We start from the raw sequence: 21,106 nt of genomic DNA on the forward strand, positions 1-21,106 counted from the left end.
ACATTAATCAGATGCAAGAGGTTAAGGAAAATGTGATTAAATTGGGAGATAGCAATACTCCACTCTTGAGCACTTTCCCTTCCCGCACCTCTACACGTATTTATGATCTAATTCGTTCCTAATCTCATTAGGGGTCTTTCTCAGTTGTTTCTTTCTTTCTCTTGCTTTGCTGAAGCAGGCCTCATTATGCTGTATTTAAGAAGCAATTGGAGAGAATCAAAGACGGGAGAAAATGGGCTTCCTATGTCATAACAATTCTTTGAAACATTTAGGACAATGGCCTTGCTTTGTTTTCTAGACCCTGGTGTCTTTTATTTTGGCAGGCATTTTCTGCTTGACTGAATTTGGGCTTTGAAATCTTGAAGCACAGTTGGATGTAGAATCGTATCAGGCATTGTTGCTTTAAAGGATGACAGCTTAAAAACAACTAGATACCATAATATACAAGACAGGCCTGTCCGCATGTGATTCTATGGCATATACAGTTGTGCTGGTGCTGACGTTGGGTTTCTGTGAAAAGTCCATAGCAGACCAGAGCTCCATACGTGGAGTGGTAATAGGGACCAAAGACCAGATCAAGTCATTCTCTTCCTAGGAGAAGCAATTATAAAAATTCTCCAGAGAGAAGCTCAGTAAATCAAAGCCAACCAAAAGCACAAGCATTTATTTTGAGTAAATTCTAAAGTACATGTAGGGACACACTTTGCACACTGTCTACTCTTTGTTTCTGAAGTTCTCTGTGTGTTGTCAGTGATTCTTTGAACTCTGGAAACCAATCGTGCCTCCTGAAACACATATTATACAGGACAGGAAGTGAAATTCTTAAAGCTCCCTAGGACTGTCCTCTCACAAATGCCACCATAATGTGACAGGCTTTTTTTTACCTATTCACTTAAGATTATCTTGGCCTTTCTTCTTAATTTCTTTTATAATCAGAATATCCTCTGCAGATAATTCCTCATGAGAGCCATTTGTTAAAGGAAATATATGAATTATGCATCAGATCTAGGTTGCAATCCCCTCTTCCCACACACACCACTGCCCTAGAGAAAAAAAAGCAAATTGATCTATTGAAAATACCCATTGTCATATTTGAGTAGTTTACCTTTTTATTTTTTGAAATGTTTATTTTCCTCTCATGTGGAGTCTTAGAATTTTTTTCCTTTAGGAAATTGGAATTTATAGGATTTCAGAACTTTTAAAGCTAGAAGAGAACTTGGAAGTCATCCGGGCCAACACTTGATTTTTGAGATGGGGTAACTTAGTAGGGCTGGGACAGGGTGGGCAGATGCACTATATGGTGCAGAATGGAAGGGGATAGTTGCCCCCCGCCCCCTGCAGATGGAACCTTTACTTGCCTGAGCCTGGCTGTTTTGCATTTTAGACCTCCTGGTTGACTCTAGTCATGGTCCTGAACCTTGGGCCCATGGAGAGTAAATGGTTTGCTCATGTCACCTGTCTCATTACTTGGGGGATGTTTCTCTTATCCCAAATTACCCAGTTTAAGGGAGAGGATTAGGTAGGCTTTTACTCCTAAATGGTCTTCTAAATAAGAACATTTTTTCATTGTGGTAGTTCTGTTACCTTCTCTCAGCTTCTCATGAATTGTTAATTCTCTTCTACAAGGACTTAGATGAACCGGCTTCGGAGAACCTGCCTGAGAATCAGCCTATCCCTTCCCTGGATCTCAGTGAACTTGAGTCAAGCTTAGAGGATACCACACTTGACCTTGGATATCATGGTAGGTGTTTGCATCAGCTGGCAGAGAGTGTTGACTGCCTCTGTGGTGGTTCCAGCTGGCCTCTGAGAGAAGCCCTGGATGTGTGCATCTACCAGCCATTAACGTGTCAGGAATGGACTGTGCTGTGAAGCAGAGAAGCCAAGGGTTTTTTTTGTCTTCTGTCATTATCTTCCTCTCCTCCTTTAGCTCCTCCTCTTCTTTTATTTTCTTCTTCCTCTTCCTCCTCTTCCCCTTCCTTTTTTTTTTTTTTTTTTGGCAGTACTGAGGTTTCAACCTTGGACCTTCACTCTGAGCTATTTCTTCAGCCCTTTATTTATCTTTTTCCTTTTTATCGGTACCGGGGATTGAACTCACAACTGCCTGCTTGCAAGGCAGGTGCTTATGCCACTGAGCTAAATCCCCAGCCCCCTCTTTTATTTATCTTTCAAGACAGAGTCTTACAAATTTTCCCAGGCTGGACTAGAATTTATATCTTCCTGCCTCAACCTCCCAGAATGCTGGGGTTATGGGCACTCTGCATCTCTGTAATAATGGAGGTAAGTAGGATGCTAACGCATGATGACTCCTTCCGAAGGGGTTAAACCTGATGGTCATTAACCTGACTCTGAAGCAGTGTAGGACCTATGCATGCTGTGAAAGACTGTTTCCCTTCTCTGTAAATAGTTCCTATGGCCCTTATAAATGTAAACTGAAGAAACCAAACTTTGGAAACTAAGACTTGGAGTCACTGTTAGAAATTTAAATTTCTCAAAGCCATCACCCAACCAGAGATGATATTTCATCATTTAATGGTAAAACATGAATTCTGGGTTAAAGAAGCTGGGCCTGTAGGGAAGCCCGTGGGAACTCTCCAGGTCCTAGTTTTCTGATCCATGAAACAACAACAACAACAACAGCAATAATTGTAATAGCTCCTCTAAGGATCGTTGTAAAGAGCAAGTGGGACAAAACATTTCAGAAGAGATCTTAGTTCAGTGCTCAGCGCAACAAAAGAGGTGAAAAGCAGCAGCGCTTTGGAGGGAGCTTATGGACATAGGGGTCTTCTCACTCTTCTTTAAAGGTCTCCACAGTGCCTAGAATAAAGTTCTGAGAACTTTATAAGCAGGCAGGAAATGTTTCATGGCAGAATGAGTGAGCAAATGAAGATATGAATGAATGTTTGTCCAGACGGGTGAGATGTGGATGCCAAGACAGCACTAAAATGTGTGATTGTTTTTAGGGAAAGTACCTGTATGGAAAGAAATAGGGAAGAACTGAGGAAAGGCTGGGAGAACTGTCACATAGTGATTAAAGTTTCATTCCAAATAAAAAGCAAGGGGATTGGTAGAAGCGTACTGTTCTGCCGTGTAGTCAGAGGCAGCAGGAAGTCCTCCAGGAAGTTGGCTTGGGGACCTGCCTTCCTATCTCCCCTTGGCTCCAGTTGTGGCCCTTGTGGTGGAGCAGCCTTGGAGGTGGTGCAGTGGGAGTTCCAGAGCCAGTAACAGGAATCCTGGGCCAGTCACACTTCTCTTAGTTGGAAATCTGCCAGGAATCTCCTTGAGGCCACACAGGGGCTCTCTTGGATAGATTAGATCGTTTCTCAAATTGCCAGCTAAGGTAGTGAATCTTGGTTTGTTTTGTAATTTTAGCCCAAATTTGCACTTGACATTGTCTTCATAATGCTGTGAGAGCTTGTGTTGCTTACCTCAGCCGTAGAGACCAGTGCCAGCTTCAATGGTGCTGTGGACACCATGTTGTGATGGATGCCACCGACAAACAGATATGTCTGTCAGATGGATTTCTGTTTTAGGTCTTTTGTTAGGTGTTCACTTAGTGTATTATTTGTTAATTTCCAAAAGTGAAGTTTGGAACATAAAAAATATTACATGGGCCTTTCTTTCCATGAATAGGAAATTGAGGAAGTTAGGCCATTGTGTCATTAGTCACAAGGAAGAGGCTGAGGCTCATGAGCCAGGGCCCATTCAAGGGAATGATTTCCTAATTCAGTCTCTCAGATGTGGAGGCTACAGAGGAGTAGGCCTTGCCAGCCTGCCCACAGCCTGATCAGCTGCCTCTGTTAGTGGGGTTCTGGGGGCACTCTGCTCTTTCCAACGATCCTTTTCAGATTCTTGTTGTCCTGAGCAAAGAATTGAACAAGAAACAAAGTAGTAAGATTTTACATTTATTAAAGGTATAAAAAGGAGTATGCTGTGTAGGGGGAGTGTGAACCAATTAAAGAAGGAGAAAAAATACACTATGAAGGATGTAAAGTGGGCTATTTAAAAAAGACTCATAGCAGCCACCGGTTAATGGGCCTCATTATTGGTAGCCCTAATTCTGACGTCAGATGTAGACTGTCCTGTCAAAAACCTGCTCAATCTGTGTCAGAACTGAAGATAGCACTCTCTGATTGGTGCCAGGTACAGGGCTTGGAAGGTGTACTGCCCATGTGTCCTGGGTCTCCATGATTGACAGATCATGCTCACTTGCTCAGCCACTTTGACACCCTATGCTCTGATCTTACTACCTCTGATTTCCCTTTCAGCAACTCCTTGAATGTGTTCTGTGCTGCCTCTAAGAGTGTGGCGGAAACTCAAGGGGGTCATACTGTGCTTTGCTTTCCTATAGAAAATCCATATGCCCTTTTCAGTTGTGGGTACAGGGAAGAGACAGATTCCATCTACTATTCCTTAGTTCATATGTGGGCTTTTTAGCTGAATATAAGAACTCAATGTATAAAACAGCTTATTAGCAAGACAAAAAATGAAATTTTATTAACTTTACAGGTACATGGGAGTGACATCCAAAGAAATGGCCAAAGCATGATACTTTTATTCTTTTTAGAAAAGAATAGTAACCTTGTCAAGAAATGACAGCTCAAATGGACTAGGGTAGTAAATCCTGAAAATGTCATCAGAGATATATGGGAGAGGATGTAGAAGCTAGTGGAAGCTTGTTATTTCAGTTTGTTTCTGCATGTTCATTGCAGCTCTGTTTCAGTTCGGTATGACAAGAGTTTTCATTTGTATGATCAAGTTTCTACATGAAGGTCTAGGACCAGCAGCATTTATTTACAGTGACAGAAATGAGGCCAGTGGTGCTGAGGCTGGTAGTGGTGGCAGAGGGAATTGACTCTAGAAGATCACAGGGAACTTTGGGTGGTCTTGGAAAAGCTTAATATCTTGACCACGGTGATGGTTACCCAGATTTGTATATTTGTCAAAACTCACTGAACTCTGCTCTTTCAATCAGTGCGTTTTGTTGTCTATAAAGTTGGTAAATAGAACATTGTTAAAATATACAGGAAGAAAAGAAAAAAATAATCACAAGTAATACCCACCTATCTGTGTTTTATTTTGCTAGTGAATGGAAAGAGATGTGAGTGAAGTCACAAAAATAGAAAATAACTGGGTTGATTGCTGATTGGGATTCTAAGCTTTTATTCCAGAAAATGATGTTGGTATTTGGGGTCTTTTTCTAATGTCAACCAAACAACATTGTCATCTACAAGGTATGTTATTGGGGTTTTAGGGGCTTTTCTCAGGAGGAAAACTGGGTATTTGACTCCCTTCTCCTCAGTCTTTACAGCTGGAAGGCTCACATTTGACTAGCAGAGAAACCTCCTGGCAGATATAAAAGGACCTCATGCCAATAAAACAAAACCCAGAAACTCAAAACCGAGCTTTTGATGAAGAAGCTGGTGGAGGTTTTTGGCTCTTTAGCCCTCAGAAAACAAGATCCAGGCCAGCTGTTACCGCCACGTTCTCAGATCTCTGATCATTTCTAGAGCTTCCAATGTCTTCCAGACTTCATTTGTAAACACAGATTGGTGGTTGTTTTATTCCATATTTTTTACATATCTCTTTGAGTTACCTCTGTGTTTTATGATAGTGTTTCTAACTGACTCTGATACTTACTTCCACAAATAAAGGACCCCATCTTCACTCACTAGTTTTCTGAATTCTACAGGATAATTAGATGGATTCTAATATTGATTAAAGTTGTGCTGTTTCTCTACCTTGAGTGAGAGTGACCTTGCCTGATCCATTGTGGTTCAAGTTTGGAATGAATCAGGCATAAAATTAAATGAGCATGAATCAGGCTTTCAGGCAGGATAATACACTCATATAGTAAAGTAAAATTTCATATAGTGGGTTTCAAACTGTGTTTTGGATGTTCTGAGGTTCAGTTTCCTTCAGATAATGAATTTCTTTTTCACACATGCGGGTCTCACAGTTGCAATTAGGGCTAATGTGCTGGTTACATGGAGAACATCACCAGGATGCCCAAAGATAGCTAAATGGCCATGTGACTCAGGAAGGAGAACAGTTTAGATCTGTGTCTGAGTCTTGGCTTTCCTGTGTGCTGATGTGGAGATACCAAGCAAGACATTACTTTCTCTGTAGTCTTTAATTTTTTAAATCTATATAGTAGAGATTATAATGCCAACCTCAGAATTGTAGTGTATTGAGTGAGATAATTTACACCACCTATCTATGATCAGCCAGTGATAGGAACTGTTTTCACCAAGCCAGCCACAGAATATTTAGATGGAATTTATTATCTCTCTTCTACCTGCTGGAATCGAACTCATCTTTTAACGCCTGGATTGAAGGCTTCTTTTTTCGTTTGACAATTCTTGAAGTCCTCCACCAGGACATTTGTTTTTTCATTTGACGATTCCTGGAGTCCCCCACCAGGACATTTCTTTTTTTGTTTGACAATTCCTGAGGTTCCCCATAATTATCTTCCATTCTTACCCTTTCCCTTTATGAGAACTCCCACCTTTTGTGGCCTTAACATACTGTGATGTGCTCCTGACTGGTGCCTAATCTGGGTTCTAAAATTGGGAAGTCTGTTCACAAGCCTTTTGAAAATCATTATAACTCGTGGTTATTTGTAAAATTTATAGCTATGGGATAAGCAAAACGACATAAACTGTCCAAATCTCACTCAAATGAGTACTTTTACTTTAAGACTGATATTATTTGAATGTGTCTTTCCAAAATCAGGTATTGTTGATATTTGAAGGTGAGGCCACTGGGAAGTGACTAAGATGATCGGGGTGGCTTCTTCATGAATGGGATTAAGTACCCTTACAAGAGGTGGAAGAAGGTATTTATCACACTTGCCCTTCTGTCTTCTGGACACAATGTTCCTCCCTTCTGGAGGTGTGGCAATAAGCTGCAATCTAGGAGCACAGGAAACCTTCACCAGGCAACAGCGTGTGCCCAAGCTTTAACACTGAACTTGCCAGCCTCTGTGACTGCTAAGAAATTAGGATCTGTCCTTTATCAGCTACCCAGTCTGTGATGTCTCATTATAGCGGCACAAATGGACTAAGAAAAAATAAAACTTGTAATGACAGTTTCTTATGCAGATTTATGGAGTGTTAAATTTCAAACATCTTAGGTGAAAGTGCTCTAAGTTGGGTTGCACGACTCAAAACAGCTGTGACAAAGATTGTCACGCCTGCATGCATAGGAGGATTTTGACCAGTTATACTCATGGTATTTCAGAGCAGTGGAAACAGTATCACTAAGTATGTTATTTTAAATTTTCTAATAACATTGCAATAAACATTTATCTTTTTAACTTACATTTCCATGAGTTCAGCATTCAGGTTTGATGCAATTACTAGAAAATAGGGAAAGATTTTAGGTTTTCTGATACAACTAGACATATAGCGTATTTTATAACATATATTAATGTTAATTACATTGAGAAGCATCAAAATAGATGTCATGTTAAATTTCATGTGCAGTGTGTTTTGGGCAATATGTAATGTCATGGTGCACCTTAAAATTGAGAGTGTCTTTGATTCAATAAGGTAATATATGGCATTTCTCCCTTGTATTGATCAAACTTTAAGCTTGCTGTTGCAACCAAAAACAAATAAACAAACAACAACAAAATACCTATTGATGTACATAACAAGGGTTTACATCTTATTTCCATTAAGTCTTATGTGAGTCAGAAATCTCTCCAGGGTGACTTTGCCCAATGTAAGTATCCAGTTTTCACCTGTATTTTACTACTGCCATATCCACATGTGGTTTTCATTGTCTCCAGGGCAGCAGGCGTAGGTCATAACACTCATGGGTGTATTTTTCAGCTTGAAAAAAATTCCTTTCAATTTCTTTGACTAAAACTAGTTATGTGGTTCAACTGCCTAGAAAGGGCATGGGAGGTACAGTCCTTCTTATGCCCAAGAGGGAGAGAATCAGATAAAGGTGAGCACTAGTGATTTCTACCTTAGTTCCCTGACTCTGACAGTAGCATAATTAACAAAACACAAATATATGAATGGTATGAGGCTTATGTTTCAGTTACACAGGTTAATTTCTTCACTGTTTTTCAAAGCAATGAAATGATTGAGTCAAATATAAAGTAAAATACATATAGCTAAGAGTTCACAAAGCTAATGATAAGAATAATGTATTTTTCAATCTTTAAATTTTATGACTAAGCCTGAGAAACAAAACTTTCAGTATATACAAGGCATTTGAGCGGGTTATTAAATTGTTTAATTCAGTCATTAATATGTAATATTCTGTTCTGGTGCCATTTGGAGTCTTGTCAAATGGGTAGTGAAGAAAGTTGTAGGGGTTGTGTATAATGTCTTAACTCTCCTTTTCTACCAGTTAAAGAAATCTATTAGGGTAGTCAGAAAAGTGGGTTCAAAGATGGTTACATCCTAATCCTTGGGACCTGTGATACGCTGGGTTACATGGCAAAGGGAAGTGAATTAAGGTTGCAGATGGAACTAGGTTTTCTGTTCAGCTGATTGTAAGATGGGAGGGTTATCTTGATTCTTTGCATTGCGCACTATAATCAGAAGGTTCTTTAAAAATGAGGTGGAAGGGAGAGCGGGGGAAAACTAGAGGAGCATTTGGTAACATGCCAGAAAGACTTGGGTCCATCCCTTTATTGGCTCTGAAGACATAGAAGGAGGCCAGGAGCCAGGAATCCGGGTGGCACCTGTAGGCTGAAAACAGATCAGGAAACGGATCTTCCCTGCCACTTTCCTCCCTGAAAGAAAGATGCGCTCCAATATTTTTGTTTAGTGATGTCCATGTCAGATTTCTAATCTACCAAACAAAAGATGGGGATTTTGTGTTACCCTGATTTTCTCAATTTGTGGTAATTTGTCGCAGTAGCCATGTAAAACTAACAGAGCCGTACGTCTGCTTCCGGTCCAATAACCACCATATTGATTTGTATACTGGCTTTTTGTAAAAGTGATTGAAATATTTTGCTTGGTACTTAGGTAAGAGTTTAATTTAGATGCTTCTGATACTCATTGAAGTTTGTCTCCTCTAACCTTTGTGAAGTGATTCTTTTCCTTTTTATTTTGGGGCAGTGAAGGCAATATCAACACCAGACACAAATTATAGGTACAGGAGCCTCCTACCATTTCCTATCAAAGCTTCATATTTTTTTATATGAAATAGCACATTTCCAGGAAAAAAGAAATTTGTAGTAAAGAACTATGGCAGCACTATCTAGTACAATTTGTCACTATGACTAAGAGTTTCCCACTGACTTATTTTCTCTTGTTTCTAAAACAAAACAAAACAAACAAAATCTTTCAACATAGAGAAACCATAAGCCTATAGAATGACTGTCATATTGCAGAGTAGTGTGTCCATGTGTGCACAGTGTAATAAATCCGACTTACTCTAAACTCAGCCAGGTTTTTTCTCCTCTGACTGTAGGGAATTTCTGTGCAGTTGGCAGCGGTCACCGCTCACCAGGTGGACTTGACTCTAAGCTCGCAGGATGGGACCTTCATAGATTCATCCTACTGTTCTGTGCGTTGGTGTCTGCTTATGGGACTATATTTATATGAATACGTGGCATAAATACACCAGCCACTCAGCAAAGCCTCACTCCCTGCTAACAGTCACTCATTGAGACTGCTTTTTCTGGCCCCAGCTCTTTTAAATTATTAATGAGAGATTTTACTGTAGCAGATTAACTGGCAAAGCGAGTATCTGTAGATGAGTTTAAGATGCTGTGGTTTTTATTGCAGTTTGCAGTTGGCTGTTTTGGGTTGTAGATATCAAAGTGACTTACTCTTTTTGTGTGTGTGTGACTTACTCTTTTGTGTGTGTGTGTGTGTATGTGTGAGTGTGTGTGTGTATATGTATGTGTGTGTGTGTGTATGACTTACCCTTTTTGTATCTCAAATTGATTTTCTCTAAAGAGGCTAAGAAAATTAATAAAATCAACCCTCCAAGCTTAATCTTATGTGATCTGTTTTCCTGGCATTGAATGGCATAAAATTAAATTAACCCCATTCCTTCCCTCTTTGCTCCACCACCCCACAACTCCACTTTCAGGTATAATAGTTGGACAATTTGCATAAGCAGTTGCTTGAGGACATGTGGTCTCAAATCATATATTTAGTTTCCTTTATTTGTAAGATTACTTGTTTTGAGTAAGACCAGTCTCTGTGTGTTCATAGCCCACTGAAAGAGAAGTTTTAGTAGTATGCTTGAGAGGCATAGCAGTTGACAGCTGGTTAAGAAAAAGCAGATTTGGAGACATTTAAAAACTATGTTTCCCTTTGTCCTGTTATCTCTGTGTCACTGATGAGAAGAGTGGGCCTGTGAACTGCTCCTGCTCACCTGCTCACCAGTCATAGTCTTACCTGTCCCTGGGAACTCATCACTTGTTTTGGTTTTTAATTTTCTTTTTTCACAGTAGTAGAGAATGAACCTAGGCCATTTATACTGACCTATATTTCCAGCTATCTGTCTGTCATCTATTATCTATCTATCTATCTATCTATCTATCTATCTATCTATCATCTCTATGGGACAGAATCTTTCTACGTAGTTCATACAGGGCTCAAACTTCAAATTCTCCTGGCTCACCCTGCCAGAGTATTGGGATTACAGATGCGCACCACCATAGCCAGATTTTAGCATTCATTATTGCCTTCATGATGCAATTCTGTGACCTGCCTCTTACTATTTACCCTCAGTAAATCATATTCCTATGGTCACCTTCTCAGCATAAGATTTCATCCAAGGTATCATAGCAAAAGCCCACATTTTCCATTGTGTTGGTGGTGTTCACGGATTCTGATCTTCAGGAGTGGTACCACTGAGAAGGACTCACAGCATGGGAGTGGGCTGTAACATAGCAGCCGAGTCAGCAACCTTGTCCTTTGTTACTCAGAGTGTGGGCCATGGACCAGCATCACTAGCATCTTAAGAACTTGTTAAAAAAATAGAATTTCAGATCCTGTTCCAAACTTATGGATAAGGGGATATATTTTTAACAAAAATGTAGCGATTTTCACTCATAGTGAATTTGAAAAGCACTTATCTAAACTCTGAGCCCAAAGGTAGTATTGGACCATCCCTGTCATGTTCATCCTTTTATCCTCAACTGCTTACTCAATGACTAGCCTGGAGTTCACTTTTGGTAAATGTTTGTTGAACTAAAGTCTAAATCTTGGGAGGATACTATAAAAATATAATTATTTTTGTTATAAACAACATGTATTTCTTGAAGGCATTAATTGAGTTGGACAGATAGTAAAATAACAACTTGCCAGAAGAGTCTCATTTGTGTGTATCAGTGTTCCCGAAATATTTTTCTCTTTCTTCTTAAAGGAAATTGTACTATAATTTTCCCAACTAGAAACTAGAAAGATGAAAAGTAAATAAATATCTGAGACAAGGGAATATGGTTTTTCATGTATACTTTTTGAGTTGCTTAGCCTCTTTCTTGGTAAATAGCCCTACATATTGATAGATTCTTCTGTAAGACATCATCAATGCAAAAATACATTTCCTTCTTATCAACCAAAGTGTTAAGGTTTAGATCTGGAATGGCCCCTAAAGCCTCCTGAGTTGCAGCTTTCAGAGGCATGGGGCTCTGTACTCTTTGGCAGATTCATTCACCGGTAAGCTCAGTGTCTGGGTGTGCTGTTAGAAGGTGGTGCTTAGGCACATGAGGAAAGTCACTGAGCACCGAACCTGGAAAGTGTGTCTCCTTCCCTGGGCCTTTCCTTCACTTTCTACTTCCTTGCTGCCATGACGTAAACAGGTTTCCTCCACTGTGCCCCCCTGCCATGCTGTTTGTGTCATGGAGCCAGCTGACCATGTAACCCTGAGCCAAATAAATCTCTCCTCTTTTAATTTGTGGGTGTTGGGCATTTGTCCCAGTAACAAGGAAAGTGACTAAGACACACAGAATGGAATTTAACAGAAGTGGCCATAGGACCACAAATTAATTCCCCCAGACTCATGGACAGATTCACTGCACAAGAACTAATGGGAATAAAAGGGCTATATGAAATATATTATGGTAGGTGTTTTTCTGTTTCATTAGCATCATTTTCATCTCACTGACGAATCCGTGATAGCACTTTTCATGTGACTGAGCATGTCCAAATATTGGCATTACTGTTTATTTTTAAATAATAGGCCTAGCAGGGACACTATGTGAAAATATTTTTAGGAAGTGTATCAGTAGATACCAAGACAGAATTAAAAGCATCACGAAGAATTAGAAGAATAATGTTTAATGAAAGAAAAATGGTAGCAGGATCAAGAGTGGGCAGAGAGCCTCCAGACCATGAGGAGATGTGACACCTGTGAAAGGTGAATGCTAGTGAAATTCTTCAAAGAAAATCTGAAGCCATGGATGCTACAGTGGTCCATTTAAATCATTGCATAGGCTTAAGATGAATAAGATGATATTTGAATAAGGCCTATAGTTCAGTACTTTTTTTCTAAACTAGAGTAACTTTGCCTCTAGTATGTTCAAAATGAGAATGAATGAAATTTCTGGAGTATCCAAAGAGATCTCATAAAAGTACACCAGCCTGAAAGCCATGGGTACATTTGAGAGAGGTTTGGAGACAGTATGCTTTTCTCATTTTTGGTATATGGGTTGGGCAAAAAAATTAGTATTTTCAAGCCTAACTGTAACTCAATTTGTAGGGGTTTCATGAGTAATAAATGGAACACAATGAACTTAGCACAGAATACATGAGACACACAGAGTACACAATAACCTTTTACCAAAAGGTACAAACAGTGTCAAAGCAAGTTCTCAAGCTCCACATAAAACCTTTGAAGTAGTGATGAATAATATTTCACTTTTTAACTACCCAGAAACCCACTGATTAATTAGACTATAAACATCTTAAGTCAATGAGTCAAATGTAACTTGGATGCAATTTTAAAATTTGCTATCATTTTTACATTTATGAAAATTTAAAATCATTCAGGTTAATTCTATTTGCCAAATTATGATCTTAATGATAGTTAGTTTAGCACTGAGAAAAATTTTCTCCTATGTTAGAATTGCAGACGGCTCCCAGAATTAATGCCAAGTTCCTACTCATGTGCATAGAGAGAGTTTGTGGAGAACCGCTATCCGCGCTGAAGAAAGTGTATCTCAATGGTGTCCTTCTGCCGCCACTGTGAGAGACGCCACTGTTATACCAGAAGAAGAACCTGGAACCAAGTTTTTTCTTTAAAACAATCCTTTGCCAGCCATCTAAGGGCCATAAACTGGCAGCTAAAATTTCCACCTATTTTCTCTAAATATATTTTAAATGTTAATATATTTTGTGCTAAGGAGCAGAGTAAGAGCAAGAATATGCATTAGTTTTTCCACTGTAGTCTCATAAGGGGTTTAGGCCAGATGCAGTAGATTAAAATACAGTTTGGTAAGCATAACTAGGACTTTTGCAATGGAAATATGACGGTAATTCATGAGTTATTTTAGTGGAACTCAGTTTGAGTTTGTAAGTCAGGTGATTTGATTGATACTTAGGTGTTTTCCGCTCTGCCTTAGAGGCTGTATACATAAATCACCTCCTGGTTTTAGACAAGTTGCTCTGAATTACTTCTATTATTTTTTCCTTTAGTTAAAAAGAAATTTTAGTAGGCTGCTTTTTTATAGCAAAAAATTTCTAAAATAAGTAAAAATACGTGCTCAATTCAAATGAGTGTATGATTTTATCTCCCCTAAGGCTGTAGCTGGCATCAAAATAATCCAGATATGATTCAGTGTGCATAGTTTAATCATTTGGTTCTCATCACAAGTCTATGAGATAGGTAGATCAAATTTAGATTAAAGAAGATTGCGCCCTAGAAGTGATATTAATTGTGAATTTGAAGCAATACATTTTAAAAACTACTGTGTGTTGCAAGACAGTTAAGTATCTTCACTACTTTTCTGGTTTGTAAGAGATTTTCTCAAGAGAGGAGTTAATTTCAGGAGACTGTATCAGGGATGATGCCCCATTTAGAGCTTTCCAAATATCCTGCTGTGGCATGTGATAGGTTCGCCACCACTGCTCTAAAATATTGGGCATAATTCTCACTACATTATCGAAGTGAGGGAGGAAAGAGCAGAGTTGCAGCTATAAAGCTAGTCTTGCTTCTACCTTGGATCTGTGTGTGGAGTTAGGTTATGCCTGTGATGCCATTTATCTTACCACAGTGATGAAAGGTTTGGGATGGTGGCACAGGGTGGTGTCCCTGGTGACTGAATAAATTTGAGGCTAGCAGTTCTCCAACTGCTCAGGTTGGGGACATTTTTACACTCTTAAAAAGATCTCAGAACATTGTAGCACTTTTGTTTATATGATTCTCTCTACATGCTATGTTAGGTGGCTGCATTAAGGAATTATAAAAGCCATGTTGAAGTAACAGTAATAAATCTGATATGTGAGGCAATGTAACATTTATTATTAACTATATTTTTCAAAATATTAAAATGTATTGAGAACAATGGCATTATTTTGCTATTTGTTTATTTTGAATTAATCACAGTAGAACCTGGGACCTTCACCCTAAGCTACATCCCATCCCCATTTTATTTTGAGGCAGGATCTTGCTAAGTCATTATGTTGCCCAGGCAGGGCTTAAACTAACCTCAGTTTCCAAAAATGCTGGGGTTAAAGGTGAGAGCCACCACGTCCCGTTAATATTTTTATGATTTTTCAAAAAATGACTGGCTCAGTAGAATGTAGTTGCTTTGCCTTCACACTATGATAATATTAGATGCCATACAGTGTTTGGAAAACTTCACTCTACTAATGAGAAAGCAAAGGTTAAAAAGGCAAATAATGTTGTAGTGTTGTTATAAAATAGCTTAGAGCTTGGACTCCATAAAAGCACTTCAGGACCTCATGGGGGTCTCGGGCCACTCTTTGAGAACTGCAGTTCTCAAAGCATGAAGTGAAACACTAAAAGAGTAAGCATTAAATATTCCAGGCTATCATGAATAATTTCTCCATTTGTCCTGCACTGTTAAACAATTTTTATAAATGGAAAAAGGAATAATGAAGCAGTAGGAGCCAATTTCATAAATAGGGTCCTCTAAAGAAAGAGCCCTATGTTATTTAAATTTAATGGCTGTGAAATCATTCATAAGCAGAATTAATGCTGCCCAGTTACTGTAATGGTCATAAAAATCTACAGTCTTCTTGAGATTGTGCACTTTTATCCTTTAATAGACATCATTTTAAGTACTAAATGGGGAGTTGCAAGATCTTGAAACTGTTTGAGGGCCTCCTATGGGATAATTTTGTAATGAAATGTATTCATTTACTTATACATATCTCCCAAAGATTTGGGAGTTTCTAAATCACATCAATGCCTGGTTCTGGTATTTGTGTGGCAACAGCAACTTTGCATCATTGAGAAATTACAGGCACTGTACAAATTATCCTATAAATTATTTTGTTACTCTTAAAATTCTCAGAAAAATAGTCCTCAGAGAACTTTAGCATCAGCAAGTTCAGTTGATACCTTATAACAGGTTTATTTTCAGCTTTTAGCATCATGGAAATGAAACTTGTAGACACTAGGAGGTGTGGTGACAGTAAAATGTGTTCTGCCACTGGTAGCTTGGGATTTCAGAGAATATTTTTAGGTGGATTCTTCTATGTCAGTATTACAGATTATATGTATAGCTATCTCTGTTTCAATTTGCACAGTTGTATCCTTAAATGAAGGTGTTCCTATTTTGTTTAATTTTTCTTTGGAAAAATATGAAATTATTTTTAATTGAATAGCTTATGAAAAATTAGGTGCATTTGGCAAAAGCACTTAGGGTACTGGTGAAATAAATGCAGTTCTAGCTGAGTACACACAAAAGTACCAATGAACTCAAATTTATATTTCTTGATGTGAATCTCTCCCATTGTCTCGATTTATTATGGTAAATTCTACAGTGTTTTCTAGGACTTTGCAATAGGAGCCTGTTAATTCAGATCTTAGAGTCAGGAAGGTATCATCTTTTCTTAATTTAGCATTGAGGTTTTTCTCATTCCAATTACTCAAAGTAGTGATTTTAATTTTTTTATTGAAGCAACATAATGCTTATTCCATTTGCATTATTGCTTTCATGAATTTGTTCTTTCTTGATGAACATTTTAATTGTAATTATCACACCACTTTAAACCGTGAATTTTTCTTGTACTTTAATTAATTTTTTTTATTTTGAAGAGAATAAAACAAAAGAAAAGAAAACAAAACAGAACAAAGCAAATCAGGACAGAGCAATGCAAGCAACACAGGACTTCACAACAAGACAACAGGACATCAACAGTGACTACCGTAATGTCTCTTGTTTTTTTTTTTTTTTGAAATAGTTGACCATACCTTTACACACGATAAAATCACACACAATAAAATATAGTATTTTTTAATACTATAAAACCATTCCAAAGAATGAAAACATTACAGGACTTCAAAACCAGATAACAGGAAATGAACAATGGCTACTATATCTCATTTTCCTCAAAAAGTTGTCCAAAAGCATCACACATAATAAGATCAAAACACAAAAGAATAGAACCAATCAAAACAAAAGAACAAAAGCATAATAGGACTTCAAAACAAGATGATAGTAAATCAGCAGTGGCTGCCATAATGTCTCATTTTCTTCAAAATAGCTGTTCATACCATCACACATAAAATCAAACAAAACAGAATAAAAACCAATTAAACGAATGAAAACATGATTAAGACTTCAAAACAATATAATAGGACACTAACCATGATTACCATAATACATCCTATTATGTTCAAAATAGCTGCCCACACCATCATACAGAGTAATATATCATAAAACAAGATAGAACAAGGCCAAACCCGGCTGCATGTCCCAGGTCCTGCTGGCTGCCTCAGGAAGGAGCCCTCTGGTGACAGCGCCCAGCAGGCGAAGGCAGGTCTGCTGATTCTCTCTGCCCACACTGGCTGCCCCTTTAAATTTAATCTTACAATTGATTAGGAAATATTTATGAAATACAAAATATATTTCCCCCTTTCATCTTGCCTATCATACATTTGCATACACCTGTCCAACTTTGTATTTTTTATACAATGAATATGAAGCAAGAGGGCTGTTTAATAGAGTGGTAAATCAAAAACTAGAATGAGAAGATCAGAGGTTGGGTCCAGCCATTGCACACTGGCCATGTGACATGACAAGTTCCCTCCCTCAAGTTTTGACACTCAGAGTGTAATGGATTGGGAGGCCCCCTTCCCAGGCTGCTCATGGAATCCTCTAGTTGCCCAAGTCTAAACATTTGCTGTTATCTCCCCTGAGCTTTCACATTGCCTTAGTCTCCTGCCCTCTACTGGTTCATCCTGTGTCACTGTTGAAACAATCTTTTTTTGGGAAAAATTTTGTTCATATATTTTTGATACATAATTATATTTGTACTGGGTAATTGGTATATGCCATATCTTGATCATTTTACCTCTTTTTAGGAATAAGGGTAGGAATTAGGGTAAACAGCTATCTGACTTTCTAGATTTTAGTGCTGAAAACTAGAATGATTTGTTCCTCGGTTCCTGATGGCCCAGACACGTTGGTTTGCTTGCTCTTCCTTGGGTGGCCCATATCTTTCCCACCATAGAAAAGACTTTTTCTCCTAGAAGCTGTATTACTGTACCATGTATGCAAATCATTCCTATTCATCCTCAGGCTTCAGTTAAATGTCAATAAACCCTTCTCTGAACCAGGTATTGTAGTTAGATCCCAGGTGTTACTCTTGTTTGTGTTAACACCCTGGAGCAATGCATATGGTTATACTTGCTGAGCACCTAGCTATGATTGGTGCTCCCCGGAGTTGTACAGGGCATTGAAGCTGGAGCCCTGTTGTGTGTACACAGATAATATGTATAGATGCATAATTTTTTAATATACATACTAAAAAAATTTAAGAATACATACTGAAAAAACATTTAAGAACATTGATTAGTAAGCTTCATTTTGGTCATTTTTATACCTACTCAATAACACAGTTAGTGATTTGTACAATATGCCTGATAAATACTCAATGGCTGGGAACATATGTTTCCAATTGATGTCGTGGTGGTTCTATGCATTGAATATATTGAGAGGACTTACCAAGTTTTAAGTTATTTCTCTGTGATAAGTGATAAATAGAATATGAAAAGTGATGATTAGCAAATATCTAGGGTTTACTTGGGTACAAAACTCTGTAATGTTTTCTCAGATCCCCCTTCAGCAGTCTTTAAGACTCCAGAGAAGCTCAGTGATAGACAGATCAGGAAGGCAAGGTAATCCGTAAGTTTGCTTTGGAATTTATGTGAATTTAAAATATGAAAAAGTGCTATTTTCTTTACTTAAAAAAATGAAATATATTTTAATAAACGGCCTTAGAAAAATTTCTGTTTAAGAAAAATAGTTCTGCTGTATAGCTGTATATTGCACACAAAAATTCCAGTAAACTAAAATTTTAAGTGGACAAAACATTAAACAAATAATAAAATAAAATATTGAAGAATAATTTCATAATCTTAGAATAATAGATTTCTTTATATTTGTAAGATAAAACCAGAAAATATAAAAATACAGAATTTCCTATATAAAATTATAGAAAAAAATGCATGCTAAAGTTAAAAAATGAAATAAAGTAAGGAAAATACCATTCTTAAAATGTATACATTTTATTATACATAAAATATGCATGTTTACCTACCAGTTCTCTTTGATCAATAAGAAAAATAACCCAACAGAAAAAGAAGCAAATAAAATTACTAATTTCATGAGTAATTATCATGTTTTAAATAATAAGTGATCAGCCTTATTATATATTCAAAAAGTACAAAGTTAAAATTGTAGTACATCATATTTTTATAAAACTACTAGGCAACGATTTACATAACTAAGAATATACAATGTTAGCAAAAATATGGGGAAACAATTATACATTATTGCTAAAATGACATAATTTTAAAGATTTTATAATATTTTAAGAAAATTAGTATTTTCATTCAATATTTTTTAGAGGATCATATGTAAAGTGCTGTTCTGGTTTTTGAGGATACAGAGGTTAAAAAAGTTTCTAATATCATGAAATGTAACATTCTGGGGGAGAAGTTAGAAAATGAGAGGTACAAATAGAAATATAATATAGTACCTTACAAAATAGTATGACAAAACCAGGATTGGTTGGAAGAAGAGATACAGGATTTGGGATATGGGTTCATTCTGAATTTCTTGATCTATACAGTACTTTCACAAGAATTGGCTGTATATTTATTCATTATATGGCACCTGTATGGTTTTGCTTTTGTAGAGAGAACAAGGCACTTTTGTAGAGAGAACAAAGTACATACTGATAGAATTTTCGGCGCATAAGGGAACCATCTGATAGAATTTTTGGCGCGACTAAAAAGATGAGTATGAAATAAAAGTGGCCTTTATTTTAAGAATGTGGAAAGAGACTGCATGACTCTCTGGGGTCTGGCATTTTCTCCACCAGACACGGGGTGTGAGGGCATACATGGAGCTTAGGTTTGGGGTGGTGCCTAAGGGGCATTAGTGATGCACAGGTAGCCCATTGGTATTCATTTCATGCCACAGGTAAATTGCCTAGAGGCAGGAAAGGTGACCTCAAGATAGAGCCCTTGGTTTTACCTCCCAGCTTCCCACCAGCTACAGTGTCCAGTCTGGGGCAAAATCCTTTCACATACTTGCCTGGGAGGAGAGTTTCCCCAGTTAGAGTGCTTGGACCCTTTGACCTAGCTCACCTGTAGCAGTGTGTTCTTCAGAAATACAGTAATGCACCACGTGACAGCATCTCTGTCAGCTGTGAACCAGGTGAACAGTGGTGACCGCCTATGTGATGTTGTCTAGTTATGTTATGTTCATCTTAGTTTAGGCACACTTATTTATGTGCCCAATGACACTAAGAAGGTGTCCCTATCACTAAGGCCACTTGAATGTTACTCCACAAAGGATGCAAAGTTAGATGCTCACTGCAGTATGTATGGCTTGGAGGAATTTCCCACTGAAAATTTGTCATTAGTAGAGATTTTTCTCTGAGGAAATGTATATAGGAGGTTGCAGAAATGTCCTTCCTGAGTATAATTTTTTGGTGGTTTTTTTTAAAATTCGAAGTGTTTTCGTTATTAATCTGTTTTGGGAAGTTGAAATTTTTAGCATTCTTTCCACTGGAATATAACTAAACAACTAGAGGTTTCAGTTTTGTGGAAATGCAAAGAAAAATTTTGTGAAATTTTGTGACAACTCAGAAACTAAAAGACCCCATTTTACATTTATAGACTTGATTTTCTTATAAAAATAACTTCAGTTACACAAATATTTATCTGAAAAAGACAGCCTCTGACATTAAGTTAGTGACTGGAACAATCACAGTATCATTATGAACTACAGTAAAATCTGTAAAATTGCTTTTCCTATTTGAATAATGAATAGATTGGAGTGCAAAACCACAGCTACAGAAAACTCAATGTAAATAAATAGAAAACTCAGTAAATATGTAAATCCTGTGTAACTGCTCCAAACTAATTTAATATTAATTTCTCACAAAATCTGTAATGCACAAGGAACATAAATTCAGCTTTTAAACAGTTCATATTTGGGGTTATAATTTCTCACCTACTCTCTCTCTAACTCAGAGTCCTGCATGCAAATAAAGTTTCCTTGCATCTCTCCCTGAGTTGGGTAGAGATTGTTTAGCCGTCTGATCACAGGGACACAGCCTTTAGAAGAATTTAGCCTTCATGCACAACTTTGTCCCTTGACCCTGCGTGGCTTTCATCAAAGGCTTGACCACAGGGTTAGTGTTTGGCTAAAACTTGGCACGCTAAAATAAGATACTAAAAATGGTTTTCTCACTTGTTAGATTGGCTTTTAGCATCCAGAACAAGCTCAGGAAAACTTCAGGTGACAAGTCCCACGGTCTGCAGTGAGATTCTAGGCTGTGCTGTGAACTGTTACACAGCTTTCATGTTTACTACAAATGGATGCTTTGGAAGCCTCCAGGCGATACAGGGGAATGAAACTCCCGACCTACTAGTGTCAGGTAGGAGTTCTTGTTCTCTGAAATCGAAGAATGAATTT

General features: G+C 37.8%; 1 protein-coding gene across 4 annotated transcripts in view; it reads left to right on the plus strand.

The window, feature by feature from the left end:
* The window catches only part of Nek11 (NIMA related kinase 11), a 309,129-nt gene that overhangs the window by 100,526 nt on the left and 187,497 nt on the right, over positions 1-21,106 (plus strand). For all 4 annotated transcript variants that reach the window (XM_063248985.1, XM_063248986.1, XM_063248988.1 and 1 more), the window contains one exon: positions 1,627-1,741. In XM_063248985.1, coding sequence (XP_063105055.1) covers positions 1,627-1,741 — 115 coding nt within the window. The remainder of the gene's footprint in view (positions 1-1,626; positions 1,742-21,106) is intronic.

This window comes from Cavia porcellus, unplaced genomic scaffold (genome assembly GCF_034190915.1).
Source record: "Cavia porcellus strain 051 isolate PalLab524CR breed Dunkin Hartley unplaced genomic scaffold, mCavPor4.1 scaffold_5, whole genome shotgun sequence".
NCBI classification, from domain to species: domain Eukaryota; kingdom Metazoa; phylum Chordata; class Mammalia; order Rodentia; family Caviidae; genus Cavia; species Cavia porcellus.